Source organism: Phodopus roborovskii, unplaced genomic scaffold, assembly GCF_943737965.1.
Source record: "Phodopus roborovskii unplaced genomic scaffold, PHOROB, whole genome shotgun sequence".
Lineage (NCBI taxonomy): Eukaryota > Metazoa > Chordata > Mammalia > Rodentia > Cricetidae > Phodopus > Phodopus roborovskii.
The window spans coordinates 8,744,723-8,762,870 of NW_026126546.1; the positions used below are offsets into that span (position 1 = coordinate 8,744,723).

Below are 18,148 nucleotides of genomic sequence, written 5' to 3' on the forward strand. Positions count from 1 at the left end.
AACTGCTGGAACTTCACCGGTGGGAAGATGTGCAGCAGTCACAGGTAAGCATGGTCTCTTACCTGTGAATGTGAGCAGGAATGAGAGGGTACTGCTGCCTGCTGCTCTTGGAAATGAGGCCATACATCACCTCAGAACCCCAAATTTTCCCCGTGAGTTCCTGGACCTTGCAGAGATGTTCTGACACTGCTTTGTCACAATGACAGTCCACCAGACTTTGTAAGGAAGGCTAGTGGCAATCAGATGCACGTTACACCCTCTGAGAGAAACCCTGAGAGGGAGCATCGCCACAACACTTGTGGCATCTTGTGGCTAAAGTAGCAGAGCAGACACCATGTCACAGCCCAGCCATGAGACTCCAGGTGGAGGAGGCCAAGTTTCTCTCACTTGGACTTATGGCTTCCCCACACAGACTTCTTAAGTTTATACCTTTGCAGGCTTCGGCGAGCACAAAACACCGTGTAGGTTAGGCCTTATCAAAACCACAAATGAAAACTTTTTGTTTTTTCCCAAATGATCTTGCTCCAAAGTCCAGGCTGCCCTCAGAGTAGTGATCTTCCTGCAGCAGAGACCCCAGACAGCAGAGACTGTACAAGTGTGTACTGCAATGCTAATCCTAGAGCCCTCATTTGTAATTGAAACATCTAACACCCCAAACTTCGAAGCTTCTATTTCTTCCTTCCTTTCTTTCTTTTTTTTTTTTTTGGATAATTTTTTTTGTTTGAATTTGAAACAGGCTTGTTTTGCATGTTGGTCCCAGTTCCCCAACCCTCCTGTCCTCCCCTGTCCCTCCCCCCCCCAATCAACCCTCATCCTGTCCTCTTTCTGCTCCCAGGGGAGGGTGATGCCTTCCATGGAGGCTCTTCGAGGTCTGTCATATCGTGTCTGGGCTGGGAGAGTATCCCTCTATATGGAGTGGGCTCCCAGGGTCCGTTCATTCATATTCTAGGGATAACTGCTAATCCACTGCCGGGGGCCCCATGGAGTGCCCACTCTTCCTAACTGACACCCACATTCAGGGGGCCCTGGTTTGGTCCTATGCTGGTTCCCCAGCTGTCAGACTGGGGTCTGTGAGCTCCCACTTGCTCAGGTCAGCTGTTTCTGTGGGTTTCTCCAGCCTGGTCTTGACCCCTTTGCTCATCATTCCTCCCTCTCTGCAACTGGATTCCAGGAGTTCTGCTCAGTGTTTGGCTGTGGGTGTCTGCTTCTGCTTCCATCATCCATGGGATGAAGGCTCTGGGATGGCATATAAGGTAGTCATCGATCTCATCATCAGGGAAGGGCATTTAAGGCAGCCTGTTCACTACTGCTTAGATTGTTTGTTAGGGTCATCCTTGTAGATCTCTGGACATTTCCCTAGTGCCAGCTTTCTCTTTAAACCTATGATGGCTCCCTCTATTATGGTATCTCTTTTCTTGCTCTCCTCTGTTCTTTCCCGGACTTAATCTTCCTGCTCCCTCGTGCCTACCTCTCCTCTCCTCTCCTCCCTAGCTCCATCCCCCCTCCCCCTGCTCCTGGTTTGCTCAGGAGATCTCCCTTTGCCCTTCTGCAAGGGACCCTGTGTGTCTCTCTTTGGGTCCTCCTTATTTCCTAGAAACTTCTATTTCAAGAAGGCAGTTTTCCCTGCCTTTTTAATGATGCACTGACATTCCTGATTCAAGTCATGCACAGATCCAGCAGCCTTAATTATCTGCCTTTTTAACTTGCTTTATAAGCCTACTCTGAAAATAAATTATTCAGTCATTTTCAAAAAATACATATATAAATAATTTTAAAAGTCCCACAGTAGGGGCTGGAGAGATGGCTCAGAGGTTAAGAGCTCTGACTGCTCTTCCAGAGGACCTGAGTTCAGTTCAATTCCAAGCAACCACAGGGTGGCTCACAACCATCTGTAGTGAGATCTGGTGCCCTCTTCTGCCCTGCAGGCATACGTGCAGATAGAATACTGTATACATGATAAATAAATCTTAACAAAACAATTACACACACACAGAGGCATACATGCAGATAGATAAATAAAAAACAATTACACACACACACACACACACACACACACACACCGTAATGCCCACACACACACACACACACACACCGTAATGCCCACACACACACACACACACACACACACACCGTAATGCACACACACACACACACACACACACACACACACACACAGTAATGCCCGAGTGGTGGCGCACGTCTTTAAGCCCAGCACGAGGCAGAGACAGGTGAATCTCTGTGAGTTCGAGGCCAGCCTGGTCTACTAAGCGAGTTCCAAGGCAGCCTCCATCGCTGCAGAGAACCCTGTCTGCGGGTAAGAGTGGGAGGCCTCGAAGTGAGGCCGTGAGGAAGGAGGCCACCGGCACCTGCGGACATTCGCCCACTGAGCAGTGAAAAGCGAATCCGAACTCTACCGCGATTCTGGGCGGTGCACTTGACCACACAGGGATGCGACTCCACTCACTCGCGCCGACGTCATTGCCCGGCTCCCGGCTGGGCGCCGCCATGATGCGGTACGGAAGCTCCGGAAGAAGGCGCGGCCGGCGGCAAGTGCGCTTGTCTGTCCCTCGAGGCCCCGCCCCGCGCTCACGGGCGCCGCCATGTTGGGGGTCCTCGCTGGGGCCACGTAGGCGTCCGCGTAAGATGCCGGTCGGCGCGCGCTGCTGCCGCCAAGATGGCGTCCATGCGGGAGAGCGACACGGGCCTGTGGCTGCACAACAAGCTGGGGGCCACGGACGAGCTGTGGGCGCCCCCCAGCATCGCGTCCCTGCTCACCGCTGCGGTCATCGATAACATCCGCCTCTGCTTCCACCGTCTCTCATCGGCCGTGAAGCTCAAGCTGCTGCTCGGGACGCTGCATCTTCCGCGCCGCACGGTGGACGAGGTGAGGGCGCGGGCCGGCCGGCTTCCCTCCTGCCTCCAGCCCGCACCTGCGCCGTGCCTTTCCTCTTCCCCGGTAGACGCCGCTCGACCTCCCCATCCCGCCCGACGCGCCAGCGCCTGCGGCCGGGGGTCGTGGGCCCAAGGCCGGAACAGCCCTCAGCCCGGCTGGCCCGGCGCGCGGAGTTCTGGACGCTGCAGCCCCGAAGCCACCTTTGTTTTGGGGCTCCTAATCAAGTGATTGCTTATCTTAATTTTGTCGCTTTTGCCTCACGGAGTATCAGTCTGCTTAGCTTCCTCTCTGTTCTGTCGACATTTTCCAGTGCATTCTTACTCCACGTTGCATCTCTGTGCAAAAGATGCGATGCTTTGCAAATACATACACAAACATATCTGGGCAGGGTCTCACTGTGTAGCCCATCTTGACCTCGTCCTTGGCATATCCTGCATCAATATCTGAGGGCTGGGATTGCAGGTCTGGACCACCACATCTGACAGCAAAAACACCGAAGCACCTTACATTTCTGGTTACTGTTCTATCACTAAGGTTGGTTTTAGGTTAGTTGCGCCATAAGGAAAAAAACTGCATGCTTTTTCAGTTTAGCAAATACTAATAGCTAATTGACCCACTTCTGTTATCCCCATACAAAAGAACAAGGCTGGATCCTCCGAAGCTCCTCCTTCTCTTCCCCACGGGAGTAAACATTTACCCCCCCCCTTTTTTTTGCAGTATTATCAATTGTGTGTGCATTCTAGCCGGAGTATTTAGTTTTTGCCTCATTTGAAGTTAACATGGCAACATGTTACCATGCGTTGTGGGTGTGTCTTCTGTCGGTAGACACTTGGACAGATTCATCCAAGTTGCTGCCAGAGTTTGGTCGGCCTTCCTTCCTTCCTTCCTTCCTCCCTTCCTTCCTTCCTTCCTGTGGGGGTGGGGGAGTGTATTTTCGAGACAGAGCTTTTCAGTGTAACAGTACTTTTTGTCCTGGAACTTTGTAGATCAGGCAGGCCTTGAACTCAAAGAGATCCGCCTGCCTCTGCCTCCCAAGCACTCTAAAGGCGTGCACCACCACCGCCAGGCCAGCATTTGATTTTTCATGCATTATGGTGTTCCCTTCTGCAAGCACATGGCACATGGACGATCAGGTTGTGGCTTTTTCATTTGTTATTTTCCTGTTTCTTGTTAGCGTGTTCTGTTGTGACTCATACCAGCGTTTCATGTCCAGGTGATTGTGAGCATGCATTTTTCTAGAAGTAGAATTGTAGGTGGGCAGCAGGAGTATGGCAAGTGGCTTTTCAAAGCAAAACTCAAATAGTACTAACACATCAAGGGCAAGTGGATGGTTCCGTTGAATGTGTGCCACCTGCTTGTTTTGTTTGGCTTTCTTTTTGTGTGAGTTGACCTACTTACTTTCCCTGGTGGTCTATTTTTCTTGGTTTGTCGCTTTGGAGGAAGATTCTTTTTAATAAATGCTATACCTACTGTCTTAGTTTGGTGACATGTTACAGCTGTTGGCCAGTTTAGCTTTTTGGATGATGCTCTTGGTACTTAGCCAGAGGGTATATTGCCTCTCCTCCCCTGTGGTTGCTGCCTGTAAGCTTAGCCTTGTTCAGGAAGTGCTTCTGCCTTGAGGCTGGGCTCCTGTGCTCATGTTAGCACACTACACCGTAAGCCTCCTCCTCCCGTGGGCTGACTGACTGTCTTTTCTGCACAGTTGCTTCTGCTGTGGGTGTTTCTGAGATTTTCTTTTTTTTTTTTTGGTCTTTTGTGTGTTGTGCTAATGAGGTGCTGAGCTACTTACTGTCACTTTATTGTTATGTGTTTTGATGTGTGACCTTTTTTGTTTTCTTAACAAAATCTCAATTGTTTGATTTTACCAATAAAGACTCTGGAGCCAGATAGATGCTAGGGTGAAAACCTTCCTCTGAGGTCCCAGAAGCCTCTTTCTCGTATGGCATCTCAAAACCTCTCTTTAAACAGAATGTCCTTCCCTTCTACCTCATTTCATCTCTCTGTCCTGATTTCCTCCTCCTCTCTGTGGATTCTCCTTAATAGTCTTATGTTCACTTCCTGTCCACTGGTTGTTTGTTCCACCTCTCGACCTATGGTTGACTTGATTTCATCCTGTTTACAATATTCAAGCAGAAAGCTCTTGGATTAAAGGTGCGTGCTAGGCCTGAGTCACATCACAAGCAGACACAGGTCTTCCAGTAAATAATGCATACTCGGGGCTCATAGTGTGACCATGCAACAGTGACTACAGGGTGACGCCTCCACCTAACCTTCAGGGATGGTTTCAGCTTTTCTTGGCCCCTAGCACTTCTATCAGTGCGTGTGTGCGTGCGTGCGTTCATTCATATGTGCACATGTATGTGGAGGCTAGAGGTCCAGTTTAGGTGTCTGCCTCAGTTGCTCTACAACATATTCCTGAGTTCTTCCTGTCTTCTCCTCTTTAGTGCTGGACTGTAAGTTCATACGCACAGAACAAGGATTTTTATGTGGGTATGGGAATCTGAACTCGGGTCCTCAGACTGGGCTTGGCAAGCACTCTGCTAACTGAGTCATGTCCTTAGCTCACAAGGTAAATAGCTTTAATAGTATAAAGTCTTGCTGGGTGGTGATGGCACAGGACTTTAATCCCAGCACTTGGAAGGCAGAGGTAAGCAGATCTCTGAGTTTGAGGCCAGCCTGGTCTATAGAACAAGATCCAGGACAGCTAGAACTACAGAGAAACACTGTCTTGAAAAACAAAACAAAGTGTGTGTGTGTGTGTGTGTGTGTGTGTGTGTGTGTGTGTGTGTATGTATGTATGTATGTATGTTTGTGTATGTACAGGTAACCTAGAGGAGGTTTGGGCAGTTATTTAGAACCATCATTAAGTTCTGTGATTCTCCTGTATTTGTATATTTCATATTTTTGTTTGCTAATGGTATATAGATACTTTAAACTTTAGGCAAGGAGTCTGAGTAGCACCTAGGCTGAGGTCTCCTTTTTGTTGTTGGTTTTGATTTTGGCTTTTTTTGTTTGGTTTTGGTTTTTGTTTGTTTTTTGAGACAGGGACTTTCTACATAGCCTTGGCTGTCCAGGAACTCACTTTGTAGACCAGTTCCAGGATGGCCTGGAACTCCCAGAGGTCTGTCTGCCTCTCCCTGTGTCTTCCAAGTGCTGGGATCAAAGGCAAAAACTCAGCTCTGGGCTAAAATCTTATTGTGACTATTTTCTGGTGTAATCAGGTTTTTATCTACTTGTACTGTTGACCCTCCCCCATTGTAGCATTCCAAATTTGCCTGTTTGCCTTTGATCCCAGCACTCAGGAGGCAGAGGCAAGTGGATCTTTTTGAGTATGAGACCAGCCTGGTCAAAAGAGCTAGTTCCAGGACAGCCTCCAAAGCCACAGAGAAACCCTGTCTGGGAAAAAAAAGAAGAAAAGAAAAGTAACTAATACAGTGTTGTCCTAGTTTGGTTTCTATTGCTGTGATAAGATACCATAACCAGAAACAATTTAGAGAATAACTTATTCCGGCTTGAGTTTATAAAGTTTGTCTTGGAGGACAGTGAGAACAGGAACTGGATGAAGCAGAGGCCATGGATGTGTGCTGCTTACTGGCTAGCTCTCTTACAAACCACAGGGACACCTGCTTGGGATAGCACCACCCCCAGGCAGCTAAACTCTTCCACGTCAATCACAAGTCAAGGAAATGAGTCTATTGTGTATTCATCTTTGATTTGAGCACCCAGGAGGCACAAGAAGGCAAATCTCTTGAGTTCCATCCAGAGTGAGGCTCTCTTTAAAAAAAAAAAAAAAAAAAAAAAGAGGAGGAAGCCGTCTTCACAGACGGCTATAAACCAGTCTTAATGGAGACATTTCCAGTTGAGGTTTTCCTCTTCCCAGATAACTCTAGTTTGTGTCAAGTTGACAAAAGTTAACCAGCACAGTTGACCCCTAATCCATTATCTTGACACTCAAACACATCACTGTTAAAACATAATCTTTCTCTGTTGTATTTGTACCTAAAATCATGTTTATTAATATCATTTTATCTGTTGTTTTTCAAGGCAGGGTTTCTCTGTGTAGCTTTGGAGCCTGTCCTGGAACTAGCAGTCATTTTCCTATGTGTCCTGCATGTCCAGTTTGTATAGCAAAGGCTGTTTCTTGCCCAAATGGCTAGCTTTGCCATAGTGAAAGCAAACTCCATATGGAGGATCTCAGTGCCCATCACCCTTTTTTGAAGTAATTGGTGCTACAAGGAGACAACTATTAAACCTTTTTTTTTTTTTTTTTTTTTCTTCTGAGACAGGGTTTCTCTGTGGCTTTGGAGGCTGTCCTGGAACTAGCTCTTGTAGACCAGGCTGGTCTCACAGAGATCCACCTGCCTCTGCCTCCTGAGAGCTGGCATTAAATTTGTGCTCCACCACCGCCCAGCAATAGTTGTCTTTTTATCCTATTTTTCTATCCCCTCTAAACAATAACAAACATTCATAACCCACTGAATGACCCCAAACCACCCACCCCACGTCTTGGGAATGTGGTGTGGTGTTCCCTGTTCTCTTGATTGCTTCCTGTTGTCTGAGGAGGGTGGCATCTTTAGGGGGGGGGGGACCCTGAGAAAATTGAGATAATGGTCAAATCCTGGGGAAACTAGTTGTAACATCTGTTGTCCAGTCTCAGAATTGTTCCCATGCAGATGGAGCTTTGTATACATCGCCCGTTGTGTACCTTTCTGAATTCCATTTTAAAGCTAGGCTCTCCCTAAAGTATCCAGGCTGGTTTGATTCAGCAGTCCATGTCTCTCAGCATTCAAAAAATTCAAAGTCAACACACAGACTCCTTGTGTTTCCCATCTCTCCGTGGCTTTTCCCTACATTACTCTCTCTAAAGACTTATTATTTTAAACTTTATTTTTCCTGTGACTGTACCCATTTTCTTAACTTTCTTAAGCCTATGCACATTTTTAAAAACACTATAACCTGTTTAGAGTTTTTTTTTTTTTTTTTCCCCATCTGTACTGGTCTTTGCTGTGTGTCTCTGCTTTTCTGACCATATGAACCAAACCTTAAACTGCTAGGCTACCTAAACTACTGTATTGCTCGGCAGCTAGCTCCAACCCCTTGGGTCCATTACAGCCAGTCTTAAGACTACAGCCTTGGTCTGGAGCTGCTTTTAACTTAAACCCCAGCTCTGGATTGTTGGTGTACCTCACTGTGGCAGGCAAATACTGAACTTCTTGTTTGTACTTAGCACGCTGGGTCTTTAGAGCCTCTTAAAGGAGCCATATCCTTTTCTTCCTCCTCCCCCATCTCCTCCTCCCAGCTTTCTCAGACCCGATGTGGAAATTTGGACCCCATGTTGGAACAGCAAATGTAACAGGCCTTCTTTTGTGCCACCAACCAGCTCCTAAATCATGACATGGAGACTTATTCTTGTCTTATGACTGAATTTAACGTGTTTCTCTTCATCTATGTTTTGGCTCAGGGATTTTTTTTTCCTTCCTTTCCTTCTGTATGTCCTACTTTTACTGTTTTCCTCCATTTCTAGCTGGCTGGTTTCTCCCTTCTTTCTTCCTTGTTCTCTTCTCTTTTCTCCTCTTCTCCTGAGCCTAGATGTCTCCTACTTATTCTCTCTGCCTGTCAGCCCTGCCTATCCCTCTACTTTTAGCTATTGACTGTTGAGCTTCTTATTAGACCAATCAGGTACCTTAGGCAGGCAAGGTGAACCAGCAACACACCGTTACATAATTAAACAAAAGTCACACATCTTCCCATAGTTAAAGTAATATCCCACAACAGTTTATCACACTGGTTACTGCCTCAGAGCGCCCAGATGTAAAAATGGGTAGTTTTTTGGCAGGAGCATTTGGAGCTGTCATTGTTCCAGGAGGGCAAGTGGATGCTGGTGGCGTGAGTTGGCGTCTTTTGTCTTGGCAGATGAAGGGCGCTCTGATGGATATTATCCAGCTGGCTACCCTAGACTCAGACCCCTGGGTCCTCATGGTTGCTGACATTCTGAAATCCTTTCCTGACACTGGCTCACTGAATCTCGACCTGGAAGAACAGAACCCTAATGTTCAAGACATCTTAGGAGAACTTAGAGAAAAAGGTGAGTGGCCTGGCTTTATTTTTATTCTACGGTGGGAGGAAGGAAGTCTCACTTTAGAGATTGGGTAGTCTGTGTCACACTGTTGGTGGAGTGTGTGGTTCCTTAGGCAGTGGCCATCCTCCCTCATGCCCTGTCCCCACTGCACGTGCGATGTCTGCAGCTGTCTGACTCACCCGTGGCTTACTTGCCACTGCTGTCTCTCCCCATGAGCGCCAGGTCTTCAGAGCCTAAAGCATTCTCTGTCCTAAATAACAAATACAGAATCGTAAATAAAAATCAACAAATAAGTAGTTAGACCCTGAGGTGAGAACGAGGAAATAGTGCGTGTGATTTTGGAGAAGCAGCATTAGGAATAGTGTCCGCGCCTCCCATGCTCTTCCTCTTTGAAGTGGAGGCTTGAGACCATGCACCCTGCATGGCTGCTTCTGAGGCCCTAGTGCGCTTGACGGTTTCGTTGACTTGTAGTTGCAGACAGGGAGCACTGGTCTGCGCAGGTCATATCTCCTTGCTGGGGCCAGGAAGATGAGGCACCTCACCCCTCATGAGTCTACTCCCTCAGTCATGTAACTCACTGGGACAGCTCCTTCGAGTTTTTCAGGCTCTGACCTCTTGGTGACCACACCGCATCAAGATTTCAATTGAGCAGTGTCCGGGGTGAGCAACCACCAGGGCTCTGTAGGCTTTCCTGGTGCTGAGGCTGCCTTGTAGTTAGGATGCAGGAGACCCCCGTCCATGCTGCTGTACACAGTGTGCTGCGCTTCCTGGACTCCTGTGGTTTGCAGCTGACGTAACTGAGGAATGCTTGTCTTCTCTTCTAGCATTTCTGTTTTACAAAGTCCCCGGAGGGTCTAACGGGCCTTCCTTTAGGGTAGCAGGCCTGTCCTCTGGCCCTTACCTACGTGGATGCCCTGAGACCCTAGGGATGGTAGAAGTGGAATGGTGGGCGCCTCGGGGGGGTTGAAACCAAAGCAGAAAGCTGCCATGCTGGTAAACAATGAAAGCCTAAATGGAGCAGCCTGCACATGAACCGTGAGGGCTACAGTCTGAGCTCCCTGGTGCAAGGGCTCTGACTTCCGGTGACACTCTGGCTCTCCACAGTGGGCGAGTGCGAGGCGTCTGCCATGCTACCACTGGAGTGCCAGTACCTGAACAAGAATGCCCTAACCACCCTCGCTGGGCCCCTCACCCCACCAGTGAAGCATTTTCAGCTGAAGCGGAAACCCAAGAGTGCCACTCTGCGGGCAGAGCTGCTACAGAAATGTGAGTGCCTGGGCTACAACCGCCCTGTCCTTTCCTCTGTGCTGCGTTCAGACCGCTCCCTTTGAAAGAGCAAGCGTGTCTTTTCTGTGCTGGACCACTGCTGTTGAGAAACGTGCATTGATTGACACTCAGGGTTTTCAAGTGTGGCCTGTGAGCTCACAAAGTGGGATCTGTGCTGGCCAAGATGACCGTGAGACCACTGTTGTGTCCTGACCTCGGTCTCAGCCACATCTGGTCGCTATCATAGAAGATGTTGAATGGTTTCATTACATGCTTTCCCAAATCATGCCTCATGACAGTTTGTGTGGAAGACTTTCACTTAATGGAGAAAGTGTCCTTTAGCCAAATAATACTATAGCATGGATTTTAAGCCAGGTGCACTGTGTACCTGGGTAGCAGCTCCCTGAGATACTTAGGCAGAAAGATCATGAGTCCAAATTGGCTTAAGACCAGCCTAGGCAACAGACCTTTTTTCTTTATCTATTTATTGTGGGTTTTCAAGATAGGGTTTCTCTGTGTAACCCACTCTGTAGACCAGCCTGGCCTCAAGCTCACAGCGATCCTCCTGCCTCTGCCTCCTGAGTGCTAGGATTAAAGGCGTGTGCCACCACACCCAGCCTAAACCTCTTTTTGGCAAAACAATATGAACAAATAAAAGCCCAACAAATGAAAAATATTAAAAATAAAACCCACAGATTTCCATAAACGTATGTATTTATTTATTTCAAGGCAGGGTTTGACCTTGTTTCAAGCTACTCAGTGAACTGGGGAGGCTTAGAAACATGTACCTACAATAGATGGTAGGTTTATTGTTTGATACTCTTTTATTATGCCTTTACTAATCTCCTTCACTCAGTTGGCGTTCATTCTGTGCTAATGGAAGACTCTTATCTTGAATGCCCAGTCACTTCCCTCAGTGGTAATTTCTTAGGGAAATTTAGTATTTTCTGTTGAGGGACACAAGCAGAGAAGAAACTTCTAGCCTCAGTGTTAGTCCTTCCATTACCACAAGAGTCCCTGGGGGAACGGAGCAGAGTTGTGCTGGTTTCTGTCCATCTAGGTGCTGCCGCCAAGGTCTGTCCCAAGACAAGCTTTGCTCCAAAGCAAAGGGAAAGACTCAGTGGACTGAATCATAGCCACAGGCGAGTGCAGTGCTCCTTTTAGAGGAGACATAGTGGGGATTAAGTTGGTCTTTAACTGTTGCCCAGTCAGTGTGTTCTCAGAAACACCTAGAAACAGCATCCAGGATGAGACTCGGCAACCCAGAAGCCATGCACTGAGCAGAGCAGTTGGCCACCTCCCTTCTTTCCCACCAAGGAAACCAGAGCCTTCACGTGCTGCAGCTCATTGCTCCTGACACCATTCAGTTCTGTCTTGCTGCCCTGGGAACAGTGATGAAAACAAAAGAAAATTACCTTTTTTTTTTTTTTTTTTTTTTCTTTTGGATTTTCAAGACAAGGCTTCTTTGCGTAGCCCTGGCTATCTGACTATCTCAGAACTTGTTCTGTAGATGACCAGACTGGCCTCAAACTCAGAGATGTGCCTGCCTCTGCCTCCTGAAGTGATGGGGTTAAAGGGATGTATCACCACTGCCCAGTGAAAACTAGACTTCTTAGAAACTCTTGACAATTAGAAAGTAGCAAAAAACTTTGCACAAATTCTTAGCTTAATGTTACAGGCAATGATTTATGAGACCAGGAAATGGTTCTTTTTTTTTTTTTTTTTTTTTTTTAAGGGAATGTTAGCTGTGTCATTACTGGCTGCATTCCTGTGGGTTATACAAAGGAGTTACTTTGGGTGTTTTTGTGAGTCACTTTGGTTGAGGGGCCTTACGGTCTAAGAGACCCTTGACCCTATGGCTTTTTTTCCTCAGCCACTGAGACAGCCCAGCAGCTGAAGAGAAGTGCTGGGGTGCCATTCCACGCCAAGGGCCGGGGCCTGCTCCGCAAGATGGACACTACAAGTAAGGCCTCGCGTGCTCTCGGGCAGGTGCTGCTGTTGCTTGCCAGTCATGGTGGCTTGACTTTCCCTCAGCAGAAAAATCACTTAGACATTAGTCCTGAGGATGAGACCCGCTGGCCCTACAGTTGTAGTGTGAGGACAAGCAGGGACACGCACCTTCGCTGGGCGAGGGGAAGGAAGCCATGTATGGTGGGCCAGCATCAGCTAACTGGAGGAGATGCTTGCTGTTGCCTCTCTGTTGTTTGTAGCTACCCTCTTGGGTACAACAGTTATGACAAGTAGCTAGTCTGAGAGCCCAGGACAGGTTCCCAAGATGGGGGGGTTCACATGGGATTGGCTTTTCATGCACGTGCCTATATGAAGGTCGTGTACTTTGCATTGTGTCTCTTCTAGAACCATGTCCAGGGCTCAGTGGCAGGCAGCTATAGAATGAATGGGAGTCTTGCAGATGCTCCCATTTGATTTATCTGGCATCTTGGCATACCACATACCCCAAAGCAGACACATAACTAGTGGAGAGTCTTCAGCAGAATGTGCCTACCATGACTACTGCAGCCATGGGTCTGCCTTTGATGAGGCTTGCTGCTGTAGTGTAGGCTCCTCCTTGCTTCCCTTGCCCCTGAGGACAGGCACTGCACAAAGTTTTAAGAGGGTATAGTCTGGCTGTCACTTTATGCCCATCTCTGACCCAGCTTGTAGCCCAAGGCTTCCTGAGTGATGACAAATGTTTATTGGTACACAGTGGCACAGAACTCAGGTATTTTCCTGGGACACGAGGATAAGATAGAGTAGGGACAGTTCCTTCAGTGAGCAGCCTTCAGTACTGAGAGACATGTAAGGACAGTAGAAAGTTAATATTATGAGATTTGTTAAGTTCACAAAGCTAAAGACATGTGTCTTTGTTCTTAGCAAAATGTCAGCTTGGGTGTTGTCACTCTGCTGGGCAGTGATTAACATGCATAGTTCTTGTCCTACAAGGACTGGCGGTCTCTGGTGCTTTGACAGTTTTAGCTTCCACCATTACTTCCGCCTTCCCAGAACGAATATGAGTCATGCACCTCCAGAGTGTTAGGCCTGGGCCTTCCCAACAGATCTTCAGGGATGCTGTTAGGTTCGTAGGGTCTGAACTGTCCCTTCACCAAAGTGACACTGGCAAACACAGTCTGAGTGGGTTTTTTGTTTGTTGTTTCTTTTAATTATATTATTATTGTATTTTGTATGGGCACATATATGTCTATGCACGTGTGTGCAGTACTGCCAGAGGCCGGGCATCAGATCCCCTGAGATTGAAGCGAACAGTTGAGCTAAGAGTTGGACCCCTGGAGTCAACGCTCCTTACCATTGAGCTCTAGACCTGAGTTTGTTTGTTTGGTTTTTTTTTTTTTTTTTGGTTTTGTATTTTTGAGACAGGGTTTCTCTGGCCTCCTGAGTGCTGGATTAAAGGCGTGGGACATCACTTCTCAGCCAGCTCTGAGTTCTTTTTAGCACAGGATAAAATGTACAAAGTGCAGAATGTGATAAGAGAGATTCCCTGCTATGGGGCTTCCCTGAGGCAGAGCTGGCCTTGCTCAGCCCACCCTGTAATCAAATCCGTTATCACTGACCCCATTCTCTTCTATAGCCCCTCTCAAAGGCATCCCGAAGCAAGCCCCCTTCAGAAGTCCCACTACACCCAGCGTCTTCAGCCTCTCTGGGAACCGGACCCCAATACCACCTTCGAGAACACCGCTGCAGAAAGAAAGGGGTGTGAAGGTGGGACATCCTTTTTCATGTCCTGGCAAGGCTAAGCTTGCTTCTTCCCTCTATAATTAAGTATGGGATGTGTTTGTTTTGGCAGCTGCTGGATATTTCTGAGCTGAATACGGTTGGTGCTGGCCGAGAGGCAAAGAGGAGGAGGAAGACATTAGGTGTGTATTGAGCATTTCACGTGTGGGAGGTGGAAGGCATTGCAGCCTAGTGTGCTGTAGTTCGTTCTGCCTGTGTACTATCTAGTTGCTTTGGAGTTTCCTCATGGCTTCCTTCCTGAGTGTGCGCGCTCTCTCAAATTTATCATGTATGCAGTGTTCTGTCTGCATGTATGCCCACCAGATCTCATTACAGATGGTTGTTGGGAATTGAACTTAGGACCTCTAGATGAGCAGTCAGTGTTCATAACTTCTGAGTCATTTCTCCAGCCTCTGAGTGCTTTATCTTATCACAATAGCAATGGAACTTTCCCCATTGGAATCTTTGCTTGGGGAGGAGAGGATATGCTTTTGAGACAAGTTCTTACACTAGTCCAAGCTGGCCTCAAGCTTAGTTTTCCAACTGTTAGGATTATAGGCTATAATGCTTGGCCCAAGAGAATCATTTATTGTCTGCCCAGAGACCTGAGGGCACAATGCTGCTTTGCACTCAGCCTACACAGAGGACACTTGGGATCTCTGAAGTCCAGCTGGGTTAGAGAGCCACTAATCAACTTTCTTTATTGGCAGACACAGAAGTGGTGGAAAAGCCCACCAAGGAAGAGACAGTTGTTGAAAATGCCACCCCTGACTATGCTGCTGGCCTGGTGTCCACACAGGTAGGGCTTCCATGTAGTGCAGCCATGGGCGTGCATGCCACATACCGCTTTCACCTGTTCCCAGCCCTGACACAGCCAAAACAATGTGCCCCATCTGGTCCTGACTGATAGCCACCTAGATGTGTTCTGTAAAGGTGTGTGTCTGTGCAGATACTTTTGTATGTAAATGTGAGTGGCAGAGGGAGCCAGAGCCTGACTCGTGTTTGGAATGAATACCTGCTTTATATTGGGATGACTGCCATACTCCGTACGGACCCTTTTGAGGCCCCAGTGCCCTGGAGACCAGGTCTTGCATGTAGGTGGGAAGGGTGAGCCAGATTGAGCAGCTCTTCCACAGAGGCTGTCTGTGGAAATAGAAATGGGTTTAAAGAGCCATAGGTGCAGAAGTCACGTGTGGTGGCAGAGTGTGGCTCTGTTGCATGGTATGGTCTCGTCTCTGAGCTCTTTGTGTTGCTCAACTTCTTTCCTCAGGTGTCAGTTTGGGACTGTGGGGTGGTGGCCATGGCTTAAGTTTGGAGTTCGGGATCACTAAAGCCAGGGGCTTGTGGCCTGGAGAAGCCACTGCCCGTCCTGGGCTTTCCCATCACTTCTGTACCAGCCATCTTGCTGCACTGATGGGCAGGGCCTGATGGAGGCTGACCAGGATCCCTCGGGGAGGTGTACTGAAACCTGACCTCTGCCTGAAGGATCATGGCCCTTGTCTTCCAGAAACTTGGGTCTTTGAATAGTGAGCCAGCACTTCCCTCCACAAGTTACCTGCCCTCTACCCCCAGTGTGGTACCTGCCTCATCTTACATCCCCAGCTCTGAGACCCCTCCAGGTAAGTAGTCTGCAGTTTGCTGAGCCAGTATTCCCTCAGCCCAGAGGTTACCTGGACTGAGCTTAGTTAGTGTGTATACTTAGAGTGTAGCCCGGCTCACGTGGTGCCTCTCAGCAGTAAGGCACCTGTGTCTCTTGATCACAGGCAGCCTGGGGGGGGGGGAACTCCTCCTGGCCAAGAAGTAAGCCAGAAGACCTCATTTGAGTGAGCAAGTAGCTGCCAAGATTGTCACCCTGTTCTCTGGGTGGGTAAGGAGCTGAGGAATGTTTCTTCCCAAATGAAGGCTACAATAGGGTCAGAGAAAAGCTTGGATTTGTCAGTTGTTTGGGGGGTTGGTTCCAATGGGCTCAGCTTTGTCTGTTGTTAGTGGGTCAAGTGTTAGTCCTGCTGAGGCAGAGGATGCAATGCTAGGCGTGGGGAAGCTGCTTCCCAGTTCCTTGTAACCAGCACCCATGTTATGGAGAACTTGTTATGGGCCAGGAGCTAACTACAGTCCTGGCTAACTAAATCTGTGAATCTAGAAATGCCTGAAAACATAGGTTCTGCCCTGCCGCTGGGTAGTAGTGCACAGGGCTCATGCTCCTGGCTGTGAAGACCAGCAAGGGCTTCTGGTCAGCAGTAATGGGAGAAAACAGAGCAGCCAGGCATGGGTCACAATTGCTGTCAGAACCTGGAAGAGGGCGGTGAAACTGTTGCCTCTCCAGAAAATGGTGTCTGGTGCAGGCAGCCTGGAGACCCAGACTGGGATGAGTAGATGAGGGATGTACTGTAAATCTGCTTTGTCTGCAGCCCCTCCTTCCCGGGAAGTCAGTCGACCGCCTGAGGAGCCCAGTGCCCCAAGTCCTACACTACCAGCTCAGTTTAAACAAAGGGCACCTATGTACAACAGTGGCCTGAGCCCAGCTACACCAACACCTGGGGCACCTACCTCACCTCTGACACCCACTACTCCCCCAGCTGCCACCCCTACTGCTCAGACACCCCCAGTGGCCATGGTGGCCCCACAGACCCAGGCACCTGCCCCTGTTCAGCAGCAACCTAAGAAGAAGCTGTCCCTCACGGTAGGTTTCGTGGCCATTAGGTGGATGGCATAGCTTTGCCTGTTTTTAGCTGAGGGTGTTACTGGCAGGGCCAGTGGGTGAAGGCAAGGTGGCCCCGACAGCTCCCACACCCACATCCTCTCTTTACAGGAAGAACATATGTTTGCTGCCCGGGAGATGTTCAAGACAGCAAACAAGGTCACTCGGCCAGAGAAGGCCCTCATCCTGGGCTTCATGGCTGGTTCTCGAGGTGTGTCTGTGCTACTAGGCCTGGGAGGTGCCCCCCATGGGGTGGGGGATGGGTTCCTTGGCCCCAGGCACCTGCCCAGCAGCCCCTGCTTCCTACAGAGAACCCATGCCCGGAACAGGGGGATGTGATCCAGATCAAGCTCAGCGAGCATACAGAGGATCTGCCCAAGGCAGACGGCCAGGGCAGTACCACCATGCTAGTGGACACAGTGTTCGAGATGAACTACGCCACAGGCCAGTGGACGCGCTTCAAGAAGTACAAGCCCATGACAAATGTGTCCTAAGTGCCATCTCTACTGCTGACCCTCATGAGGCCAGAAGACAAGTTTTGCTGGCTATGCTAAGTGACCTGAGCAGATACAGAAGGATGTGCTCTACCCAGCACCTGTCATCCACAGACTTCAGGGCCCCAGGCTGTTTTAAGTTTTAGATAATTTCTTTGGGGAGTTTCGGCTTAATTTTTTAAGGTTTTGTGTGATTAAGTTACCTTTTTTGGGGTTCAATATTACATTTTGAATGCTAAACCAAAAAAGTTACAACTTCATTTTAGTGCCTGTTAGACTATTACCTTTTTTTTCTCTTTAAAAAAAAAATTTTTTTTTTTGCACTGGCTGAGAGGACTTTCTCTGCTTGTGCATGCCCTCCCTCATGAGGCTGAGGGGACCAAAGGTGACACCTGGCAGGCTAGGGCGTGAGGGGGCTAGATCAGCTTCAATGTCACTACCTGCCAGGAATTTCTATCTTTTGTATAGTTGTAAACATTTCAAACCTGTCTCTGGGTACCTATTTTCATTGTAAAATGATGAGTATTAAAGTTTAGTTTTTCTAAAGAAAGCCGGCAGAGCTATGTTTCAAGGTAGCTTGAGTCCCTGTTCTGGGCCCAAACCCCTCCCTGTACAGCCGTCAGAACCCCGGAGGAGAAGAGGCAGGGCTGGGAGGGCAAGTCTATCTGAAAGCAGGGAGGCAATGGGCAGGGCAACCTTGGAGGTCGTCACTCTATAGAGTGAGGCCACAGTCACAGGCAGCAACAGCAATGGGAAATGGGCCGACACCTGCTGTCTTGAATTCATAGCACCCAGAAAGTTGGAGGAGTCAAACACAGTTCCATATAAAATAAGTGTAAGAAAAAGGCCTTTAAAGTTTTTTAATAAAAAAATACTCAATACAGTTTTCCAAATACAACTTTCCACTTTAAATGCTATTTCCCCCCAACTGGTAATTCTCGTCTATATTTCGGCATTACTCCCCCCCTCCCCCCAAACTTCAAGTTTTTAAG

General features: G+C 48.4%; 1 protein-coding gene across 1 annotated transcript; it reads left to right on the forward strand.

The window, feature by feature from the left end:
• The first annotated feature begins 2,522 nt into the window (after positions 1–2,522).
• Nelfa (negative elongation factor complex member A) lies at positions 2,523–18,054 on the forward strand. Its single transcript, XM_051200232.1, has 11 exons — positions 2,523–2,884; positions 8,807–8,978; positions 10,077–10,238; positions 12,112–12,201; positions 13,822–13,952; positions 14,038–14,107; positions 14,675–14,763; positions 15,472–15,583; positions 16,373–16,644; positions 16,774–16,873; positions 16,972–18,054. Exons 1-11 carry the CDS (start codon positions 2,675–2,677, stop codon positions 17,154–17,156), a joined length of 1,593 nt encoding a protein of 530 aa, XP_051056189.1. The 5' UTR covers positions 2,523–2,674; the 3' UTR covers positions 17,157–18,054.
• Positions 18,055–18,148: the final 94 nt, after the last annotated feature.